Raw genomic sequence first — 22,384 nt, forward strand, 5'->3', positions numbered from 1 at the left:
GCCCTGACGGCCCACCACTGTCTCACTCATATATGACCCGATTAAGGAAACTAGGTGTATGTCGCAGGTCACGACTTCACAGGAGAGCCGTTTGAATGTAAAAAAGATTTTCCTTTATCTAAATGCGTTTTTTGGCAGAAATACCTTCTCGAACATGTGAACTTTCATGTGCCTTAATAACAAACATGTATGCCATCTGTAAATATGAATAAAATCATTCAATTACGAGCCTTGTTGGTTTAGCCACAGAAAAAGGCAGCAACCTTCCCACTAGCCAAGTACGGATTGGTCTGCCATATAGAAGGCTTCTGTCTATTTGAGCTGGTCAGTCTGTGTTGGTAATCTGTCGAATGTATTGTGTAGTGGAGCTGCATAAGTGATGCTCTCCACTTTCTGGAGGATCAAGTTTTGAAATCAGTGGAATTAGAGTATGATAGCTAAAGAGATGGAGAAAACACCTGTCTCCGGATTTCATCTTCAAACTATGGGCAACCGTGGCATGGCATTCGTGGCAAGGAGACGCGTCCATCATGCATGATGATGTATACAGGTAAGATAGTCTATTGTTAGCTAGCTACATTTTTAGATATTACACATTTCTAATTTTGACAGAAAGTGGTTTCATTTGTAGCTAAAGTGTACTGTTAGCTAGCTAGCTAACGTTAGCTGGCTGGGTTCCTAGCTGACGCTATTATTTGTATCCTAGAGCCATTTGCTTTTCTAGTTAGAGCCTAATGTTAGCTAGCTAACATTGAACCTGGTTGGTTAGCTCCCACCATATTCATGCAGGGTAGTAACGACATGATTTGGCACTGTATTCATTGTTGTTTAACTAGCTAATGTTAGCTGGATGGCTCGTTAGCTAACGTTACGCAACGTGTGTGATCTTACACAATGTTTACCTAGCTAGGTTCATTGTTTAGCTAGCTAGCTACATGTCTTAAGCTAAAGTGTACAACACCAATTGAATATGGCCGGTGTCAGTAAACGTCTGCAAAAAAAGCATAATTAAATTGTTGCCAACAGAGCTGGTTAGGCTGTTTTCAGGTTGTCCATAGGTAAACAAATCATCGGCCAGAGCGTCAAGTGTGCGCTCTGAACGCTCTGAGAGCAAAACGAGATGGGTGGGGCTAAAGCTTAAGAGGGTGTGAACAATGTTGAATGGGTGTAGACAAAGAGCTCCTCACTAGATACCAAAACATTCAAAGGCCATTTTCTCAAAAGTGAGTTTACAAGTTTATCAACTTTCAAGGCAGAATTACTTTCCCTGTAACGTCCTGACCAGAGTTCTTATGTGTTTTGCTTGTTTAGTGTTGGTCAGGACGTGAGCTGGGTGGGAATTCTATGTTGTGTGTCTAGTTCGTCTGTTTCTGTGTTCAGCCTAATATGGTTCTCAATCAGAGACAGCTGTCAATCGTTGTCCCTGATTGAGAATCATATATAGGTGGCTTGTTTTGTGTTGGGGATTGTGGGTGGTTGTTTCCTGTCTCTGTGTTTGTATTCTGCACCAGATAGGTCTGTATCGGTTTGCCACTTTTATTATTTTGTATTTGTTTAGTGTTCACTGTAGTTTTTGTTAATTAAACATGTTGAGCACTGGCTACGCTGCGTGTTGGTCCGATCCCTGTTTCACCCCCTCTTCTAGTGAAGAGAGGGAAGGCCGCCGTTACATTCCCATTGTTCCTCAAAAATGCAGTGTATGATATACCATTTTGTAGCTCTGAGTCTCTACTTTTATCCAATGTATAAAACACCATTTCAAATTTTGCTATCTAAGACCGAATCCAAGTGGTGAGTAACATATTATCATATAACCGGGGTTAAGAAATTAACCTTGAGTTCTATTTCAAATATTTGTTGAGATGTATCACTTATGGTATAGGGCCAAATCTCGTATCATAGACATGCCTTTCAAACACAGGTAGTCATCCAAAACATTCCTCCCTCAGAGACTCTGACACTGAGGACATTATGCACCAACAAAGGTGCAGGGACATCCAGTCGGTAAAACTTAATAAAAGTATGAGGGGTAGCCCAACAAGCCATTTTACAAATGCCTTTAAACAGTGCACAAGAGGTAGCCATGCCTCTGGTGGAATGAGCACTCAGGCCCTCCAGGGGCTGTAAAACCTTTGCTATTATAAGCCAATATAATAGCCTCCACTATCCAATGGGATAGTCATTGACCCTTGAGGGGGGCTCCCAGGAAACAAAGAGCTGGTCGCTCTTGAGTAGTGCTCTAAATCTATCCAAGTAAATGCACAACGCGCGTACTGGACACAAACGGTGTGAAGGATGACGGGTGGAAAACCACAAGCTCTAAGGCGAGACAATTCCGCTTTGCAACGTAAGGGCAATCAGTAAAGCAGTTTATACAAAATATATTTAATCTCCACGCTTTCCAGCGGTTGCTGGGAATATGGCAGAATACAAAGAGAGTAGTCATTCCCTCCACAAGGCAATCAAACAGGCAAAACGTCAGTATAGAGACAAAGTGGAGTCGCAATTCAATGGCTCAGACACAAGACGTAAGTGGCAGGTTCTACAGAAAATCCACGACTACAAAAGGAAAACCAGCCATGTCGTGGACACTGTCGTCGTGCTTCCAGACAAGCTAAACAAGTTATTTTCCCGCTTTGAGGATAACGTTTACATATCTTACAACAAAACAAAGGAGCTGATTGTGGACTACAGGAAACAGCAGAGGGAGCACCCCCCCCATCCACATCGACGGGACAGCACTGGAGAAGGTGTAAGGTTTTAAGTTCCTTGGAGTACATATCACTGACAAACTGAAATGGTCCACCCACACAGACAGTGTGGTGAAGAAGGCGCAACAGCGCCTCTTCAACCTCAGGAGGCTGAATAAATTTGTCTTGTCACCTAAAACCCTCAAACTTTTACAGATGCACAATTGACCGCATCCTGTCGGGCTGTATCACCGCCTGGTACAGCAACTGCACTGTCCACAACCGCAGGGCTCTCCAGAGGGTGGTGCACAACACATCACCGGGGGCTAACTACCTGCCCTCAGGACACCTACAGCACCCGATGTCACAGGAAGGCCAAAAAGATCATCAAGGACAACAACCACCCGAGCCACTGCCTGTTCACCCCACTATCATCCAGAAGGAAATGTCAGCACAAGTGCATCAAAGCTGGGACTGAAAGACTGAAAAACAGTTTCTATCTTAAGGCCATCAGACTGTTAAATAGCCATCACTAGCACAGAGAGGTTGCTGCCTACATACACAGAAATCCTTGGCCACTTTAATAAATGGAACAACTAGTCACTTTAATAATGTCACTTTAATAATGTTTACATATCTTGCATTACTCATCTCATATGTACACTACCGTTCAAATGTTTGGGGTCACTTATACATTTCCTTGTTTTTGAAAGAATAGCAATTTTTTTGTAGATTAAAATAACATCAAATTGATCAGAAATACAGTGTAGACATTGTTAATGTTGTAAATGACTATTGTAGCTGGAAACGACAGATTTTTTAATGGAATATCTACATTGGCGTACAGAAGCCCATTATCAGCAACCATCACTCCTGTGTTGCAATGGCACGTTGTGTTAGCTAATCCAAGTTGGCCCAGCGTCGTCCGGGTTAAGGGAGGGTTTGGTCAGCAGGGATGTTCTTGTCCCATTGCGCATAGCGACTCCTGTGGCGGGCCGGGCGCCATGCACGCTGACATGGTCGCCAGGTGTATAGTGTTTCCTCTGACACATTGGTGCGGCTGGCTTCCAAGTTAAGCGGGTATTGTGTCAAGAAGCAGTGCGGCTTGGCTGGGTTGTGTTTTGGAGAACGCGTGGCTCTCGACCTTCGCCTCTCCCAAGTCCGTACGGGAGTTGCAGCGATGGGACAAGACTCTAACTACAAATTGAATACCACGAAAATTGGGGAGAAAAAGGGGTAAACATATTTTTTTAAATGGATGGGTTCATGGCCAGCTGCAGTCGTCTGTACCCCTTTATAACTGTGGTCAATGCTCAGGGCTGGACTGCGCATGCGTGTCAGTGCCCTGCTCTTGCGGCAAGTTGCACACAAGTTAAATGACTCTCACTCACTAGTGCTGCCCTTTTGTTACGTTTTTTTTCTCCCTTGGCTAGACGCTGGGATTGGAGACACTGCTTGGTGGCGACTGACAAATTGTCTTCCTGCCTCAGCTACTTAGAGAAGAGCCAAAGGGAGAGCTGTGACACGGAGGGCACTTGGAAGAAGAGTGAGCCCCCTCCGTACGCATAGGAATGAGTCGCTGCACAAGGGGTCGGATTTTAGGAGCACATATGTGCCTCTCTCTCTCCACCAGAGAGAGGACAGGCCAGGACATCGTGTGAGCTGTGCACTGTCCATCTCTGCTGCTGGGGACTTACTCCTATGTCGGGCGCCCGTTGTTCCCTCCAGGGGAAGGACTTGGCAGGAATTGCAGGAAGTCTGTTTTCTCCTTGTCTGACAAGCTGGACAAGTTGCACCAAAGGGCTCTCTATCCTACCACACCAAGGCTCCTGGAGTGCACACAGCCTTGAATGGCACTTCTGGAGGTTGAGATCTGTAACCACACAGATCTCATCCCAAAGTCTGTGGCCGGCTGTGTTTTTGACCAAGAGTTTGCCCATCTCTTGTAGCAAATCAGCCTGGTAAGCCAGCAGCAGGGATGTTACATTTAAAGGCCTTTACTGAATGTGCCGCAGACACTAAGACCTTCTGGAATAAGGAGGAGGTGAAGCGCTCCATCTTCCCAGGGAGAGTAGTGCCGTGCTCACAAAGTGTCAGGTTAGGACTTTACTGGACAGGGGCTTGTCCAAGCTGGGACCGCTGGGAGTAGTTGCTTCCCCAGGATGGTGCGAGAGAGGAGCTTCCTCCCGTCGATCCAATCCCTCTATGTGCTGCCACCCCCCACGGTTGGGGGCCAGTCAATACCGAGCCTGGACGCTGCCCGTTTGCAAACATCGACAATCCCAAATATTTTCATCGAATGCAGATGCTGCGCTGGGTGAGGAAGAGGGCCTCGTGCTATGGGGTTGGGATTCCTCTTTTTCCTCGCTAGCTTTGAGGAGTTCGTATTCCTCCTCCATTGCGAATATCCAAGACCCCGCCTACGCTGCTTCTGTCTGAAACAGAGGACAGAGATAGTCCAAAACCTCATCCCAGGAGGGCTGGGTAGCATCCAAGCCCGGAGGCTGTACTGGCGACGAGTCTGGTTTAGGGGCTGCTCTGCGCACTCGCCATTTGAGGACCCTCGCAGGCTGTGCCCTAAAAGGCACACGACTCTGGGATAGCGAGAGATGCTTCTGCGTCCTCAAGCCCCATGCAGGCGACACACAAAGAGTGTGTATCCTTGCCGGAAATAGTAGCCTTGCATGGACACAGGCGTGCCGGTGCTGGGGCAGGAGTGCTGCTCGTAGTAGAAGGCTCCATGGCTACAAGATTAACTTTTGCCATAGTTCTCGTGCAAAGCTAGCTAGCGTTCACCTCATGAGCTAATATTCTAGCTAGTTAGCACAATGCTAGCCGGAGAAAGCTCATGCTCTCTTTGTCTCTCGATGAACAAAGCGTTTCTCTCGTTTGTCAAGCTGTGAAGTTAAGGACGGACAGTCTAGTCAACACGACACAAGGGGACATGGGTCGAACTAAACGAGAGAGAGGAGAGCTAGCGATTCTACCTCGCCAGGAGAAAAGCCAGTTGTAGAGGTATAGCAAGCTTTCCAGCAAGCTAGCTAGGTTAGCCAAGCCTTCTGGTTTCAGCAACTAGCCGTGTGACGATAGCTACCACTGGAGACATAGTGAGTAGAAAAATCTGAGAATTATACATGAAGCAAAATAACTTTCCTTACAGTCAGTCTTTCAACACAAAATAACAGGGCTGAGGTCGAACGTTCAACAGTGTTAACCTCACGGTTCGACTAGGAACTGTTTAGCAGGAAGACAGGTTCAGGTCGTGCTGAGGAGAGCTTCAGGGGCATAGTGACTCTTTGCAAGGAAGAGAGCGCGAATGACTAGTCGATGGGCGCCCTATTCACCACTCGACCTGTCTCCGACAGACACTGTGTGATTGGTTTCTAACATTGTGGATCGCTGCTCTTAATCCCATAAGTGATACATCAAAAAAATATATTTTTGGTTCCAGGTAGAACCTTTTCACCAAAGGGTTCTTTAAGCGTTTTTTGTTGGGTGAAATGTTGTCCTAGTAGGGATAGCCGAAGAACCCATTAGGGTGTAGATGCAGTACACAAAGAGCCTATTAGTGTCTCCAATGTATGTACAGGGCTGGCTCTCTGCTTGCATCCCTCACTATGGTAACAGAAATCAATAGATCTTTTGAAGTGAGAAACGGGGCACATCTAATACCGATATGGAGCCATGGCTCTTAATGTGTGAGAGTGGGGCGGTCAGACTGTTCCAGTGAAGGAGCAGATAAAAGCCCACATCATTACCATCAAAGCATACACAGACAAAGACAGCTCATTGTTATTCTATTACACATGATAATGACCTTTCTGTCAAAGTTCGGAAATATATCACATTAATATTCAATAACAGTTTGGAGAACATAATGTGTCAATTACCCTAAAACCCCCAACTCCTTTCTTCCTATCCACCTCAAATCATGATCATACCATTGATTTGCTACAGCTATTAATGTCGTTTTGCTTGGTTTTAAACAAATCATCCCGTAGACTTTTCATGAAATCCATGCACTTATCCAGTTTGACTGAAAGTGTAATAACTATATAATCATGAATGTATAGTAATTTATTAAAACAATGTTATTTGGTGCATGCTGACAGTCAAAAAATTATATTATAACATAACTCAAACGGAAGGAGTTGCAAGGCAGTGGTACATTCTCTATTATAGGCCATTATTCAATCCAATCATTTTAAATTAAGGCCGAGGCTGCGGACTTGAAGGCAACCGCCCCATTCCGCCCGCCCCACCCCCCCTGGAAGCCTCTTCCCCAGAGTCGAGGATCCGAAATCACGTTCCGCGCATGTGTTTCTTTACCTCTACTTTACGCACTAAACATTGAAGTACAATGTTGTTTTGAATTATGTACAGTGAGCGAATTTTAGAGCAGATGTAGCATACCTGTGTTTTGTTGCAAACAAAGCACATATTTTGACTAGTGGCTCGTGTGATGTTGAGTTTTGGCTGCTTGAGAGAAAATTGCGACCATTCGCACAATGATCCCAAATTCTCATAAGAAATTAAGTGGTGTTTTTGTCTTACATTAATGTTATACTATGCTATTACAATTGATTCTGTTATGGAGAATATTATCATTATGTGATCTTGCGGACATTGATTCAGCTTTAATATAACTTTTCTAAACAAATAACTAACTTTATTTTAATTAACTTTATTGGGTGTCTTGAAAAGTGCATAAATTAAAATGTATTATTATTAAAAAAGCCCCATTCTCCATTCATCACTGAAATTCGCCAGAGTAGCCTGTTTTCCGGGTAGCCGAAACGAGCAGAGCAGAGACTGTGCGTAAAGTAGAGAATCACGAACATGTGCACAAACTTCGGACCTTTAGCTGTCGGGAAGAGGGTTGCAGAGAATTCGGATCCACAGCCACTCTGTTATATCAAAAGTGCCACTTCTATGTAACTGACATTACACAAGTCTGTATCGCCATAAGAAATGAATACAGCTTGATCATTGGCTGCAATGCAACAAACAATGCCAGGATAAAATTGTGTTCAAAGAGAAAGGAGGCCTTTTAATATAGTGAGTTGAACAGTAGAATTAGAACAGGCTTAGACAATGACACTGTGTTAAAGTTTTTTACAATCGCTAGGACCCATTTCTCTATACTTAGGTCACTTTTTCAAAACTCTTCACACAGTGAGCACAACAGCAGTCTATCTGGGCAAAACTGTGGATCATTTTTCATTGCTTTGGCACAAAATGCATTCAATGACTACATCTTTCAAATGTCATGAATTCTTTCCTCACTCAGACACAACCACCAACAAAACTATATGTACCTACATGCCAATCTGCACATGTTTACATACTATTTTCAAAACTGTTAGACTTAAGTTTAAAACCTAACATAACACAAAATTGAATAAGACAACAATCTGCTACATTTCTACAGTAAACCCGTTTTGAAATATATTCCAAATCTAAAAAATGAAATACTATCAAAACAATTAGACCAACCACGGCTGATTCCCATTGTAGCTGAACACCTACCCAGGTGTTAGTCTTTCAATTTCATTACCATCTATACAAAAGGGGACATTTTAGGAATAATCCTGTACTGTAATGTAAACATGGACCCAGCCAGAGATAGAGAAGTGGCTGACAGAGGAAGAAGAGTGGCTGGGAGAGGGAGAGGAGTACGTATCCGTGGTGGAAGAAGACTGGGAGGAAGATCAAGAGCTGTAGTCTCAGGTGAGATTAGGGCTACTATAATTGATCATGTAATAAATCATGGTCTATCAATGAGAGAGGCTGGTCTGAGAGTGCAATCCATATCTGTAACGCTCAACAGTGGCATCTATTGTGAGAAATTTCTGGCAAAACAACAGGTAAGATGTGCATTTTGCAAGGGCATCTGACTGAACTGCACATTACAGAAGTAAATTGACCAAAGCCACCAAACCCACTTGCGTGTAATTGTTTTTGCATTTCGGCTTAGGACCCAACGGTTACCTCCCATAGGCGGGTGAGGTAGGATTTTCACTGCTGTGCATGAAACTGCAATCGTTGATATGGTCATCAGAAACAATGGCATAAAACTCTGAGATTCGGGAACAGAGTGATGGCAGACAACATTACATTTGGAAATATTCACAATGTAAGCATAACAACTATTTCTAGAGTCCTGAAACAACATCAAGTAAGGATGAAGCAGTTGTACACTGTCCCCTTTGACAGGAACTCTTTACGAGTCAAGAAACTTAGGAACCAATATGTCCAGGTAAGATGACTATAAAATACAGAACTGGTTTTGAACAAAACCAAACAGGACAGAGGCACACAATGGCATTTTTTTGGTATAATGTAAACTACTGTAATAGCCTAACTCTTATGTTGCCTTGTGGATTTATTTTAGAGAGTCATGGAGTTTGAAGCCAGGCAAACACCCCACATATTCATCTTTGTGAATGAGGCTGGTTTCAACATGGTGGCGAGGAATGAATGTGATTGGGAAAAGAGCCACAGTGGATGTCCCGGGCCAGAGGGGTGCCAACATCACAATATGTGCAGCAATATCCTCTGATGGATTGCTGTTACACAAACCGCTAATTGGGCCATACAACACCGAGTGTCTCATTTCATTCCTGGACGACCTTTATGGAAGGGTTGTGCCAGGTGAGTAAAGGGTTGCAGTGAGGCGAAATTGGCCAACGTTTGTAATTGTATGGGACAATGTGGCATTTCACCACTCCCGTACAGTCACAGGGCGGTATGCAGCCCATCCCAGAATGGTGTCACATATCCTCATGGAGGTGGAAAGTGTATGACCACCATCCACATGATCAAATGTCCCTCCTGGATGCAGTGAATGCTGGATGCCTGGACATATCTGCAGAAGATTGCCAGGGAAGGACCAGGCATGCCAAAAGATTATTTCCTAGGTGTATTGCCCAAGATGACATAAGATGTGATGTGGATGAGAACCTGTGGCCAAATGCAGAAGACAGGGTTGACTAGCATTGCTACTGTATCTGTATTGGTAGATGGTGTATATACAAATTCCTGTATTTTGGAATCACTCAATGCCAAAAAATGACATAAAACATATTGAAGCATATTGCATCATGTCTGATTCATTCCTGTAACATATAGTACAGTGAATTCTAAACAGTAGAGATGTGTCATTCTTGTTTGGTAAAGAAATTTGACAAAAGAAAACATTGTGTAATGCTACCTGTTGTTAGTGTTTTTTAGGTCATTGTTTTATGAGTGACAAAGTGTGCCTGTTGGGTGACAACCTTTGCTAGTGTTATGGAAGAGTGTGTTGATTTGAGACATGTATGAAGTGTTTTGGTAGTTTTAGTGCATTTTGGATGTGAAATTAACTTCTGTACCAAGCTGAAAGTTGGTTAGGAGAACAATGTGAAGAGTTTTGAAAAAGTGACCTAAATATTGAGAAATGGGACCAAGTGATTGTAAAAAAAAAACTAAGACAAACATGATTATGCTTTACTTTAGTCTGCTTGTTTTCTTGTATGTATATAGACTTACAAGGTAATTACATAATAAGTACTTCTCATTTATGTCAAATGAATGTAATCAAACATCATTATGTACCTCTTTCATTACATACCATTTGGTAGAAAGTAGTAACGAATTATGTTGTAATCTTTGAAGCATCAGATAGTATTCAGTGTTGCCATATAATGTCTTCTAAAATGAGCTAAAATGAGAGTATAATATAAACACATTTACAATAAAGCACTATTCCAAACATTGAGACCATGGTATACTATATGGTCAGTCATGACTCACAGCTGGTCTATTCTATTTCATCTCAATAGCTTTTCCTCCCAGTTTACCCACCTGTGTTTTCAGCTCCAGGCACGGTGACTCACTGTGCTGCCCCAGGGTTATAGCATATTCCACCACGTCATGACTAAAACAGTCTTCTCCATAGAAGGCCAGGCCCCAGGCTGGGCTGAGGCTGTGGCTAGACACCTCTGCTCCAGAGCAGGGGGAGAGGAGACGCTCAAACACCAGCGATTCTGTGTCCTCCATGTCCTTGGAGCAGCTCATCTGGCCTAGGTGGCCCACCCTCAGTGGCTCGTCCATCCCACACAGAGAGTCAGCTTCAGGGGGGCTTTCATCACTGACCCCCACTGGATGCGCGGCACTCTCCATGGCCCCCTTACCCAAACACTCAGCAGCTCTCAATCCTGGACCAGGAAACAGGCAGATCAGGAAGAGAGAGAGAAAAAGGGATGGGTCAGGCAGTGTGTGTGTGTGTGTGTGTGTGTGTGTGTGTGTGTGTGTGTGTGTGTGTGTGTGTGTGTGTGTGTGTGTGTGTGTCTCTGTGTGTGTCTCTGTGTGTGTCTCTGTGTGTGTGTGTGTGTGTGTGTGTGTGTGTGTGTGTGTGTGTGTGTGTGTGTGTGTGTGTGTGTGCAGAGATTTTGAGGGGTGAAATTCTCTCAAGGCTGAAGTTTTCTTTCATTAAAAGGCTCTTTTAAATTTGTTTGTTGGCAAGCAGTTAAATGTTAATCTTGCTAATTTGTTAGATTCTGCATCACAGGCGTACTCCACCTACCAATGTGAGCAGCCTATTTTTGGTCTGACTAATCATATAAAACATAACGTCTTTTGTGTGAAACTGAAGAGGTATGTTTGTGTGTATGTGAGTGTGCAGTGTTTGTTACCAATGTGTCGTTGGTGTGAGTGGGTATTATGCTAAGTGAATGTATTGGTGTGTGTAGATGGAGAGGAAGTAACTGTTTCCACAACAACCCTTTCCAGCTGAGGAGATCATTGTGACATCGCAACACGATTTGGGCTGTCTTGAATAAACGGTGCTCTTAACAATTTAATCCAACAGCCAGTCATTTCTCTAACAACTTGATCCAACTGCCATTCAAAGCTGGATTTGTCATAACATCTCGCTACAGTAGGCCTATACAACTTCATCTAACTCTGTCATCTCACAGACGTTTATCATGATAACGGTAAAAGTGATGACAGTTGTGAAGTAATGCTAACAGCCCAGCTAGCACATAACGTTCTGACAACAATATGTTTCTTAGAGCTTGGTAAGAGCATGATTGTCCTATGGTTATTTTGCATGCAACCTTCGAACAATATTCTGGGAATGCTGCAGGATACCCAGCTAGCACATAACGTTCTGAGAACCATATGTTTCTTCTGTGGGAATTTCAGTACTTCAGCATAATGTTTCCTACAGGTTTCCTCATCGTTCTATTTAAAGTAATGATCTCAAATTCTTCTGAAAACATTAAGAAACAACGTTCTTCAGTGGGAATGTCAGTACTTCGGCATAACGTTTTCTACAGGTTTTCTCATGGTTCTATTTAGTCATGTTCCCAGAACGTTCAGAAACAACGTTCTACTGTGGTAATTTCAGTCCTTCAGCATGTTTTCTGCTGGTTCTCATGGTTCTATTTAGTCATGTTCCCAGAACGTTCAGAAAACGTTCCATAAAAACCACAAGAAAACTTAACGTTCAGAAAACGTTCTAAGAATGTTATTTAAAAACATACATTCCGTTCTCAGCGTCAATAAAACTCTCTCTATTGTTAAAGGAAAAATCCACCTAAAACCAATCATTCCTATAATTTACAGTATTGCATAACACTAACATTTGGGAAAAAAAAATTTTTAACACATTTTTCCTTTTTGCGTTATAATAAGGTTGGTGGCAAAATGTGAAAATCATTGTTGAAATCTGTTGCAGCTCAAGTTGACTACAAAAGGAAGCTAGCTACCAAACATAGCTACACACAATAATACCAAAGTCAATATCAGTATGTGAAGTAGCTAGTTAGCTGTAAAATCGCCTAAACAAACTGCACAATAAATTTAGCAGTCTACAATTTCACCATGTTCAACCTGCAGATCGATGTGCCTCACAGTGTGTGACATTCGCAAAGGCACCATGCAATGCACCCTGGACTGAAGAGGCAGACAAATAGGAGAAATGTGTTAGACCCTCCGTTAAATTAGACATTTCTCGAAGTAGGAATATCGCAAAAAAATATTATTAATGGCTCATTCGAGAGAGAAGGCAACCTCTCGCGTTATAACATCAGCCAGTACTGAAATCTGACATGTATGACAGACGTTTTCGCGATCTAAAAGTCATATTCTTATTAACTTCCAGTAGTGAGAGCAGCTTTATCGCAAATCTACGTCATCTCGGCCAAATTTCTACCTGCTCGAATGGCAATAGCTCAGATATACAGTACCAGTCAAAGGTTTGGACACAAATACTCTTTCCGGGGTTTTTATTTATTTTTACTATTTTCTACATTGTAGAATAATAGTGAAGACATCAAAACTATGAAATAACACATATGGAATCATGTAGTACCATGAGGTAGTCACCTGGAATGCATTATAATTAACAGGTCTGCCTTGTTAAAAGTTAATTGTGGAATTCCTTTCCTTCTTAATACGTTTGAGCCAATCAGTTGTGTTGTGACAATGTAGTGTCACGCCCTGACCTTAGAGAGCCTTTATATTCTTCTATTTGGTTAGGTCAGGGTGTGATTAGGGTGGGCATTCTAGTTTTTCTATTTCTTTGTTGGCCGGGTATGGTTCCCAATCAGAGGCAGCTGTCTATCGTTGTCTCTGATTGGGGATCATACTTAGGCAGCCTTTTTTCCACCTTAGTTGGTGGGATCTTGTTTTTGTACTGTTGCTTTCCAGCCCTACAGAACTGTGCATTTCGTTTTGTATTTGTTGTTTTTTCGGTGTCATCAAATAAAAGAAAGATGTACGCCTACAACGCTGCACCTTGGTCTGATCCTTCTATCAACGGGCGTAACATGTAGGGGTGGTATACAGAAGATAGCCCTATTTGGTAAAAGACCACATCCATATCATGGCAAGAACAGCTCAAATAAGCAAAGAGAAATGACAGTCCATCACTACTTTAAGACATGAAGGTCAGTCAATGTGGAAAATGTCAAGAAGTTAGACATTTTCTTCATGTGCAGTCGCAAAAACCATCAAACGCTATGATGAAACTGGCTCTCATGAGGACCGCCACAGGAAAAGAAGACCCAGAGTTACCTCTGCTGCAGAGGATAAGTTCATTAGAGTTACCAGCCTCAGATTGCAGTTTCAGAGTTCAAGTAACAGACACATCTCAACATCAACTGTTGTGGAGACTGCGTGAACCAGGCCTTCATGGTCGAATTGCTGCAAAGAAACCAATACTAAAGGACACCAATAAGAAGAGACTTGCTTGGTCCAAGAAACACGAGCGATGGACATTAGACCGGTGGAAATCTGTAGTTTGGTCTGATGAGTCCAAAAGGTGAGATATTTGGTTCCAACCGCCATGTCTTTGTGAGACGCAAAGTAGGTGAATGGATGATCTCCCCATGTGTGGTTCCCACCATGAAGCATGGAGGAGGTGTGATGGTGCTTTGCTAGTGACACTGTTTGTGATTTACTTAGAATTCAAGGCACACTTAACCAGCATGGCTACCACAGCATTCTGCAGTGATACACCATCCTATCTGGTTTGCACTTAGTGGGATTATCATTTTTTCCCCCAACTGGACAATGAAACATAACACCTCCAGGCTGTGTAAGGGCTATTTGACCAAGAAGGAGAGTGATGGAATGCTGCATCAGATGACCTGGCCTCCACAATCACCCGACCTCAACCCAATTGGTTTGGGATGAGTTGGACCGCAGAATGAAGGAAAAGCAGCCAACAAGTGCTCAGCATATGTGGGAACTCCTTCAAGACTGTTATTCCATGATTCCATATGTTCAATTTCATAGTTTTGATGTCTTCACTATTATTCTATAATGTAGATAATAGTCAAAAATAAAGAAAAATCCTTGAATGAGTAGGTGTATCCAAACTTTTGACTGGTATTGTACATTAAAAAACATTAAATGAACCAGGGAATCAATAGAACATCACTCAGAGATGAAAAAACAATAACATTCAAAATAGGTGAATATTTTCTTTAAATGTGTTCAGGTGTGTTGGCCGTGCCTACTAATTGGTCACACTTGATCTTAATGAGTGCTTGTTTCCTTTGAAACAGTGTCTGTTTGAATCGACTAAAATTAACAGCTTTTTATTAGTTAAAAAAAACATGGCAAGCTAGCTCCATCTTGGTGGCGCAATGGACTAATTCCATGGATGGAAAACAGAAGATCCTAGGTTTGAATCTCACTGAAGCCGTGCCAAAAAAAAAAAGTGTGTTTGCATGATTAATGCCTAAGCAAATGACAGTAAACACAAACTAAGCTATCAGTGTTATTAAAAGCCTTATTGAAAAAAAATTCAGAACGTTATTTAATTACCTTCAACCTAAATATTAATGTTCCCAGAACAGGCTAAATTTTCTACTTTTAAACTCAGACAAAACAGAGATGCTAGTTCTAGGTCCCAAGAAACAAAGAGATCTTCCGTTGAATCTGACAATTAATCCTGATGGTTGTACAGTCGTCTCAAATAAAACTGTGAAGGACCTCGGCGTTACTCTGGACCCTGATCTCTCTTTTGACGAACAAATCAAGACTGTTTCAAGGACAGCTTTTTTCCATCTACGTAACATTGCAAAAATCAGAAACGTTCTGTCCAAAAATAATGCAGAAAAATGAATCCATGCTTTTGTTACTTCTAGGTTAGACTACTGCAATGCTCTACTTTCCGGAGAAAGCACCCAGAGAAAGCACTTAATAAACTTCAGTTAGTGCTAAACACGGCTGCTAGAATCTTGACTAGAACCAAAACATTTGATCATATTACTCCAGTGCTAGCCTCGCTACACTGGCTTCCTGTTAAGGCTAGGGCTGATTTCAAGGTTTTACTGCTAACCTAAAAAGCATTACATGGGCTTGCCCCTACCTAACTTTCCGATTTGGTCCTGCCGCACATACCTACACGTACGCTATCACAAGACGCAGGCCTCCTTACTGTCCCTAGAATTTCTAAGCAAACAGCTGGAGGCAGGGCTTTCTCCTATAGAGCTCCATTTTTATGGAATGGTCTGCCTATCCATGTGAGAGACGTCTTGTGAGAAGTCTTTATTGAAGAGACATCTCTTCAGTCGGTCCTATGATTGAGTTTAGTCTGGCCCAGGAGTGTGAAGGTGAACGGAAAGGCACTGGTGCAATGAACCGCCCTTGCTGTCTCTGCCTGGCCGGTTCCCCTCTCTCCACTGGGATTCTCAAACCCTATTACAGGGGCTGAGTCACTGGCTTACTGGTGCTCTTCCATGCCGTCCCTAGGAGGGGTGCGTCACTTGAGTGGGTTGAGTCACTGACGTGATCTTCCTGTCCGGGTTGGCGCCCTCCCCTTGGGTTCGTGCCGTGGGGAGATCTTTGTGGGCTATACTCGGCCATGTCTCAGGATATTAAGTTGGTGGTTGAAGATATCCCTCTAGTGGTGTGGGGGCTGTGCTTTGGCAAAGTGGGTGGGGTTATATCCTGCCTGTTTGGCCCTGTCCAGGGGTATCGTCCTACGGGGCCACAGTGTCCCCCGACCCCTCCTGTCTCAGCCTCCAGTATTTATGCTGCAATAGTTTATGTGTCGAGGGGCTAGGGTCAGTCTGTTATATCTGGAGTATTTCTCCTGTCTTATCCGGTGTCATGTGTGAATTTAAGTATGCTCTCTCTAATTCTCTCTCTATTTTTCTCTATATTTCTCTCTCTTTCTTTCTTTCTCTCGGAGGACCTGAGCCCTAGGACCATGCCTCAGGACTACCTGGCCTGATGACTCCTTGCTGTCCCCAGTCTACCTGCTCGTGCTGCTGCTCCAGTTTCAACTGTTCTTCCTGCGGCTATGGAACCCTGACCTGTTCACCGGACGTGCTACCTGTCCTAGACCTGCTGTTTTCAACTCTCTAGAGACAGCAGGAGCGGTAGAGATACTCTGAATGATCGGCTATGAAAAGCCAACTGATATTTACTCCAGTGGTGCTGACATGTTGCACCCTCTACAACCACTGTGATTATTATTATTTGACCCTGCTGGTCATCTATGAACATTTGAACATCTTGGCTATGTTCTGTTATAATCTCCACCCGGCACAGCCAGAAGAGGACTGGCCACCCCTCATAGCCTGGTTCCTCTCTAAGTTTCTTCCTAGGTGACGGCCTTTCTAGGGAGTTTTTCCTAGCCACCATGATTCTACACCTGCATTGCTTGCTGTTTGAAGTTTAAAGGCTGGGTTTCTCTACAGTACTTTGTGACATCAGCTGACGTAAGAAGGGCTGTGTTTTACCAGTCAAGAAACGTATGGCTTTGTTCCCAGAACCAATGGGAAACCAAAAAGGTACGTTGCCACAACTTCCAAGGAACCAAATGTGCTTGCTGGGAGTGATGACAGTAAGGTAACAGTGATGCCAGTTGTGAAGTTAATGTATTTTCTTTCCTACCTGGGCAGCCATTATGTTGACCTTCCTCTGATACGGCATCTCTATGTTCAGGTCTAGTCTTTGTTACTCTGTATGTAGACAGGGGCCTCTGGTCTCTCTGAAATTTCTCCCATGCATCTGAAGCTACAGGTCCACTGTGGTGCAGGTTGCCATTCAGGTCGACATGACCATGCCGGGGTGCGTCCCTCTCCTCCCCTCTACAGCCAGCAGCGCTCAGGGGTGAGGTGGATGCCCTTTGCCAAGGCTTTGATGGTGACTCTTCGTTAGAGCCTCTGCATGTGGCACATCAGCAGCCAGAGAGAGAAAGAGAGGGAGACAGAGATCACAACACAACAGTCAGCCAGTCACAGCTAGCCACAACCATCACAGCCACACACAGACAACTAGACAGACACATAACAAACACAGACAAAAGCACAAAGAACAGACAACTCAGACAAGCACAGACAACTTTCTTAGACAAAACACACTAATTCAATAAAACAAAATGCAGACTACAAGAGCTCAGACGGAAAAGCTATTGAAACATCACAGACAGTAATTAGACACAACATAAACAATGCAGACAAAATAGTGAGAATAACAACACAGACAAATAATCATATTATCAGAAATCTAGACATACAATTGAGACTAGCACACTCCTCACAGGCATAATCAAAATAGTTAATTCGGCCAACACATATGAATGAATCAAAACAAACCAATCAATAATTATCTATCAAAACAAACAAATCAATCCTTAGTGTCTCCTTTAGCAGCTTCCTGACAACTGAGGTTGAGTTGTCCAAAACTGTTTGTATCCAAAGCAGAGTGTTCCAGCAGCATCAGGACTTCTCCAATGAGCTACCCTAGTGATGACAGTCTTCTCCAGCTTACAGTCTAGAAGTCCCACTCAGAGGAGAGTATCTGTCTATTCGTCTGTCTGTCCAAGGCTGTGATGCCTGTCTGTCTGTCTGTCTCATTACCACAGAAGATTAAAGGTTCTCTCAACACACTGCCCCATGTGTTAAGAGCATGGCAACCATGGGACAAGCTGCACATCTCCTCAACACACTCATGTGCCCCTCCATCTGTCTTTGTCTACAGATTAATTAACAAAAAAGGGGCAAGTCCTTATTTCCCCTTTTCCTTCATTTAGGTACACTCCTCCAGGATCTTGAGGATCGTTTCAAAGACAAGGCAGGAAGAACCATAAGTAGCTCATCAATGGTGCCAAGCCAATATTCTTGAGACAAACAAAAAACACGAGATGAGCTATTACCATAGGGACCCTTCTTGCTGAAAAAAAAAAGGAGCGACCGGAAGTGTGTCTGAAGTGAATCTTCTGTGAATGCTGATTATGAGTGGAGTGTCTGAGTGTCTGAGTGTGTGTGTGTGTGTGTGTGTGTGTGTGTGTGTGTGTGTGTGTGTGTGTGTGTGTGTGTGTGTGTGTGTGTGTGTGTGTGTGTGTGTGTGTGTGTGTGTGTGTGTGTGTGTGTGTGTGTGTGTGGGGAGGAGGGGTGGTAGAATCTAAATGGTTTATTGTTGTTGAGGACTCACATGAGAGAAATTAAAATTCTAAACACAAACACCGCCAATTTTGGGCTTCTCCCCTGCTCATAGAGACAAACTAAGCTTGTTGACTGGATAAGCTTGTTGACAGAGAATACTTTTGAGGAGAGCAACATCCTTCTGATACTATTGACAGTCAGCTAAAGACAGTTTTATAACACAGGCATTATTGTTTGTTTAACCAAGAGTGTAACGTTAAAGTGTTACTGGAGATAAAGTGTTGTCCAAAACAACAGGATCAGTTGGTTGCTAATGCTTTCTGTCTATATAAATGAAAAAGGGTGACTTTCTTTTTCACTTGTATCGTTTATCTTGTTAGGCTTCTGTTATTGAGAGAAGACCTGTGTTTGTATCACCAATAAAACAGGCAATCGTCGACATACTCACAGAGAGAATTGGCTGTAGTTGACCACACAGTGTAGCACTCCCAATAAGTCCTCATCCCAGTAAAGGTCACAGAACTTCTCTTTCACAACATTGCAGAACGTCTGGTACTGTAGGTCCTTCAGAGACAGGATATACTCCCCTTTGAACACATAAACATGAGAGACAGAAAGCGTGTCATACACGTTTCACAGCAGTGACCATACATGTCATGACACAACTGTAGTATCTCTCTACGAACCAATTAACCAAACCAAATCCACCAGGGGGAAAAACAGAGATAGTAGGCTCCTAGCCTGATGCCATATCTGTTTGTTCCGTCTTACCAACTCGCGTGACAAGAACCGTAGGAATTGGCAAAACAGCCTAAGCAGATCTGGGACCATAGGCTAAATGTGATGTTAGAGAGAGTGAATATTAATCTCTATGTTACTTACCCATTGTTAGATCCTCCAAACCATTCTCCAGATAGCCATCAAAGGCAAACTCTGCCCTGAGCAGGCCAATAACTTCCTGTAGGGAAGGGTGATTCAGATGGGAGTCTCCCTGAGGAGGTCCATGGGACTCTGATAGGGGTTCATCCTCACGTTCTCCTGTCCTTGGACCTTCCTCTCCATTATGGGGCTGGGACATTGACACTAAGGAGTCCAAGGCTCTGCTGCAAGCGCTTCCATTAAGGCAAGACAGCAGGGTTTCAGCTCCCTGACCAGGGGTCAGATGGTCTCTATGGCCCCCTGGATGTGTAGGTTGACCCTGGAAGAAGCTGGAGCTTGAGGTCAGGGGCAGATTGAGCTCCAGTCCATGGAGGGACTCAGCGACTGTTATCTGCACCGGCACCAGGGTTAGGTCCCCTGTTAGTGGGTCATGTCGCAAGAGGAAGTTGTTGAAAACACCACCACCAGTCAGATGAGAGCAGGATGACAATTGGCAAGAGGAAGACACAGACAATTGGGTGGTCAGTTCGGGGGAGGTGGGAGGTGGAGAGTTGACCAATGTCCTGCTGCTGGAGGCAGTGGAGGAGGAGTGACATGTGACCACATTCTTTTGATTGACAGGGCTGTCCTGTCCGTTGTCCTGTAGGTCTCTATCTGACTGAGGTAGGGGTAGGTCTTCAATGTGTAAGGGTGTTTCTGGGTGCTTGGCCTCTTGCACAGGCTGGATCTCACTGCCTCTAGTCCTGCAACACAACATGTGATAATTAAAAATGCATTCTTGAAATCAGTGAACGAATGGAATGACATTTCAATAATCAATAAATAAACTATGGTTGGATCCACCTTTCAAAGACATCAATGGTGCTTGGAATAATGCCATGACTGGTACCTTATCTCCATAGAAAGGAAGCAAACTGCTTACCCCTCAATGTCTGAAGCAGACAGGGGAGTTTCTTCCTCAGTGTCCCCCTCCCTGGTCAGGACGATGGGGGTGAAGTGTGTGGCAGGGGAGGTGAAGGCCTCTGGAAGCTGGGGGGCTCCACTGATTGGATAGCAATGGGGAACAGGGCCAGGAACAGGAGCCAATCGGCTCTCAGTAGCCATGGGCACAAACCCTACACACAGTTACAACAACCACAGTTAAAACATCAATACAATTTGATCACAAATCTGTATGTAGATGTACTGATAGTAAGGTCAACAAAATCGCTTGAGCATAATGTCTGAAAAGATGAATGAATCATACCACTCATGATGTGTGTTGATTCCTGACTTGAGCTTCCTCTACTGTCCAATCCATTCTGATCCTCTGCATCAATGTCCTTTGTGAGTGGCTGAAAGGTAAGGAAGGGAGTTATCCTCGACAGACAAGAATGGAATAGCAATGTGTCCTCCCTTTCACTTTCAATGGGCAGTATGTGTCTCACTACCCCTTTCAAGCAGTAGCTACAGTCCCAGCTAGCACATTGTATTCCTTGGAAGATGTGGGAATGTACATTTTTGGTTCTGGGAACGAAGCCATAAGTTTCCTGACAGGTAAAACGTTTCCTGACCAGTCTCAACGTGAACAGTGAAGCGGCGACTCCGGGATGCTGGCCTTCTAGGCAGACTTCCTCTGTCCAGTGTCTGTGTTCTTTTGCCCATCTTAATCTTTTATTTTTATTGGCCAGTCTGAGATATGGCTTTTTATTTGCAACTCTGCCTAGAAGGCCAGCATCCCGGAGTCGCCTCTTCACTGTTGACGTTGAAACCGGTGTTTTGCAGGTACTATTTAATGAAGCTACCAGTTGAGGACTTGTGAGGCATCTGTTTCTCAAACTAGACACTCTAATGTACTTGTCCTCTTGCTCAGTTGTGCACCGGAGCCTCCCACTCCTCTTTCTATTCTGGTTAGATACCGTTTGAGCTGTTCTGTGAAGGGAGTAGTACACAGCATTGTATGAGATCTTCAGTTTCTTGGCAATTTCTCGCATGGAATAGCTTTCATTTCTCAGAACAAGAATAGACTGACGAGTTTCAGAAGAAAGTTCTTTGTTTCTGGCCATTTTGAGCCTGTAATCGAACCCACAAATGCTGATGCTCCAGATAATGAATAAGTCTAAAGAAGGCCAGTTTTATTGCGTCTTTAATCAGAACAACAGTTTTCAGCTCTGCTAACAGCTCTGCTAACGCAAAAGGGTTTTCTAACGATCAACTAGCCTTTTAAAATGATAAACTTGGATTAGCTAACACAACGTGCCACTGGAACACAGGAGTGATGGTTGCCGATAATGGGCCTCTGTATGCCTACGTAGATATTCCATAAAAAATCTGCCGTTTCCAGCTACAATAGTCATTTACAACATTAACAATGTCTACGCTGTATTTCTGATCAATTTGGTGTTATTTTAACGGGCAAAAAAATAGATTTTCTTTCAAAAACAAGGACATTTCTAAGGGACCCCAAACTTTTGAACGGTAGTGTACATACGATCACTGTGGGGACGACATCATCGACGCCCTTATTGATTAAGCCAATGAATGATGTGGTGTACTCCTCAAAGCCATCGGAGGAATCCCAGAACATATTCAATGTCTGTGCTAGCATGTCTGTGCTAGTAAAACAGTCCTGTAGCTTAGCATCTGCTTCATCTGACCACTTTTTTAATGATCTAGTCACTGGTGCTTCCATCTTTCATGGAATCAGGACGATAGAATTATGGTCAGATTTGCCAAATGGAGGGCGAGGGACAGGTTTGTACCCATCTCTGTGTGTGGAGTAAAGGTGGTCTAGAGTATTTTTTCACTCTGGTTGCACATTTAACATGCTGATTAGAAATGAGGTAAAACAGATTTAAGTTTCCCTGCATTAAATTCCCCGGCCACTAGGAGCGCCACCTCTGGATGAGCGTTTTCCTGTTTGCGGAATACAGCTCATTGAGT

General features: G+C 43.5%; 1 protein-coding gene across 1 annotated transcript in view; it reads right to left on the minus strand.

Annotated features, from left to right (window-relative positions):
- Positions 1-22,384, minus strand: part of LOC120045849 (kinase non-catalytic C-lobe domain-containing protein 1) — a 77,565-nt gene that overhangs the window by 33,037 nt on the left and 22,144 nt on the right. Inside the window, exons 10-15 of the mRNA XM_038990783.1 lie at positions 20,736-20,796; positions 20,385-20,577; positions 19,466-20,205; positions 19,032-19,170; positions 17,091-17,362; positions 10,536-10,888 (exon numbers count right to left, since the gene is read on the minus strand). Of these exons, the coding sequence (XP_038846711.1) occupies positions 10,536-10,888; positions 17,091-17,362; positions 19,032-19,170; positions 19,466-20,205; positions 20,385-20,577; positions 20,736-20,796 (1,758 nt within the window). The remainder of the gene's footprint in view (positions 1-10,535; positions 10,889-17,090; positions 17,363-19,031; positions 19,171-19,465; positions 20,206-20,384; positions 20,578-20,735; positions 20,797-22,384) is intronic.

Source organism: Salvelinus namaycush, chromosome 4 (genome assembly GCF_016432855.1).
Source record: "Salvelinus namaycush isolate Seneca chromosome 4, SaNama_1.0, whole genome shotgun sequence".
NCBI lineage: Eukaryota > Metazoa > Chordata > Actinopteri > Salmoniformes > Salmonidae > Salvelinus > Salvelinus namaycush.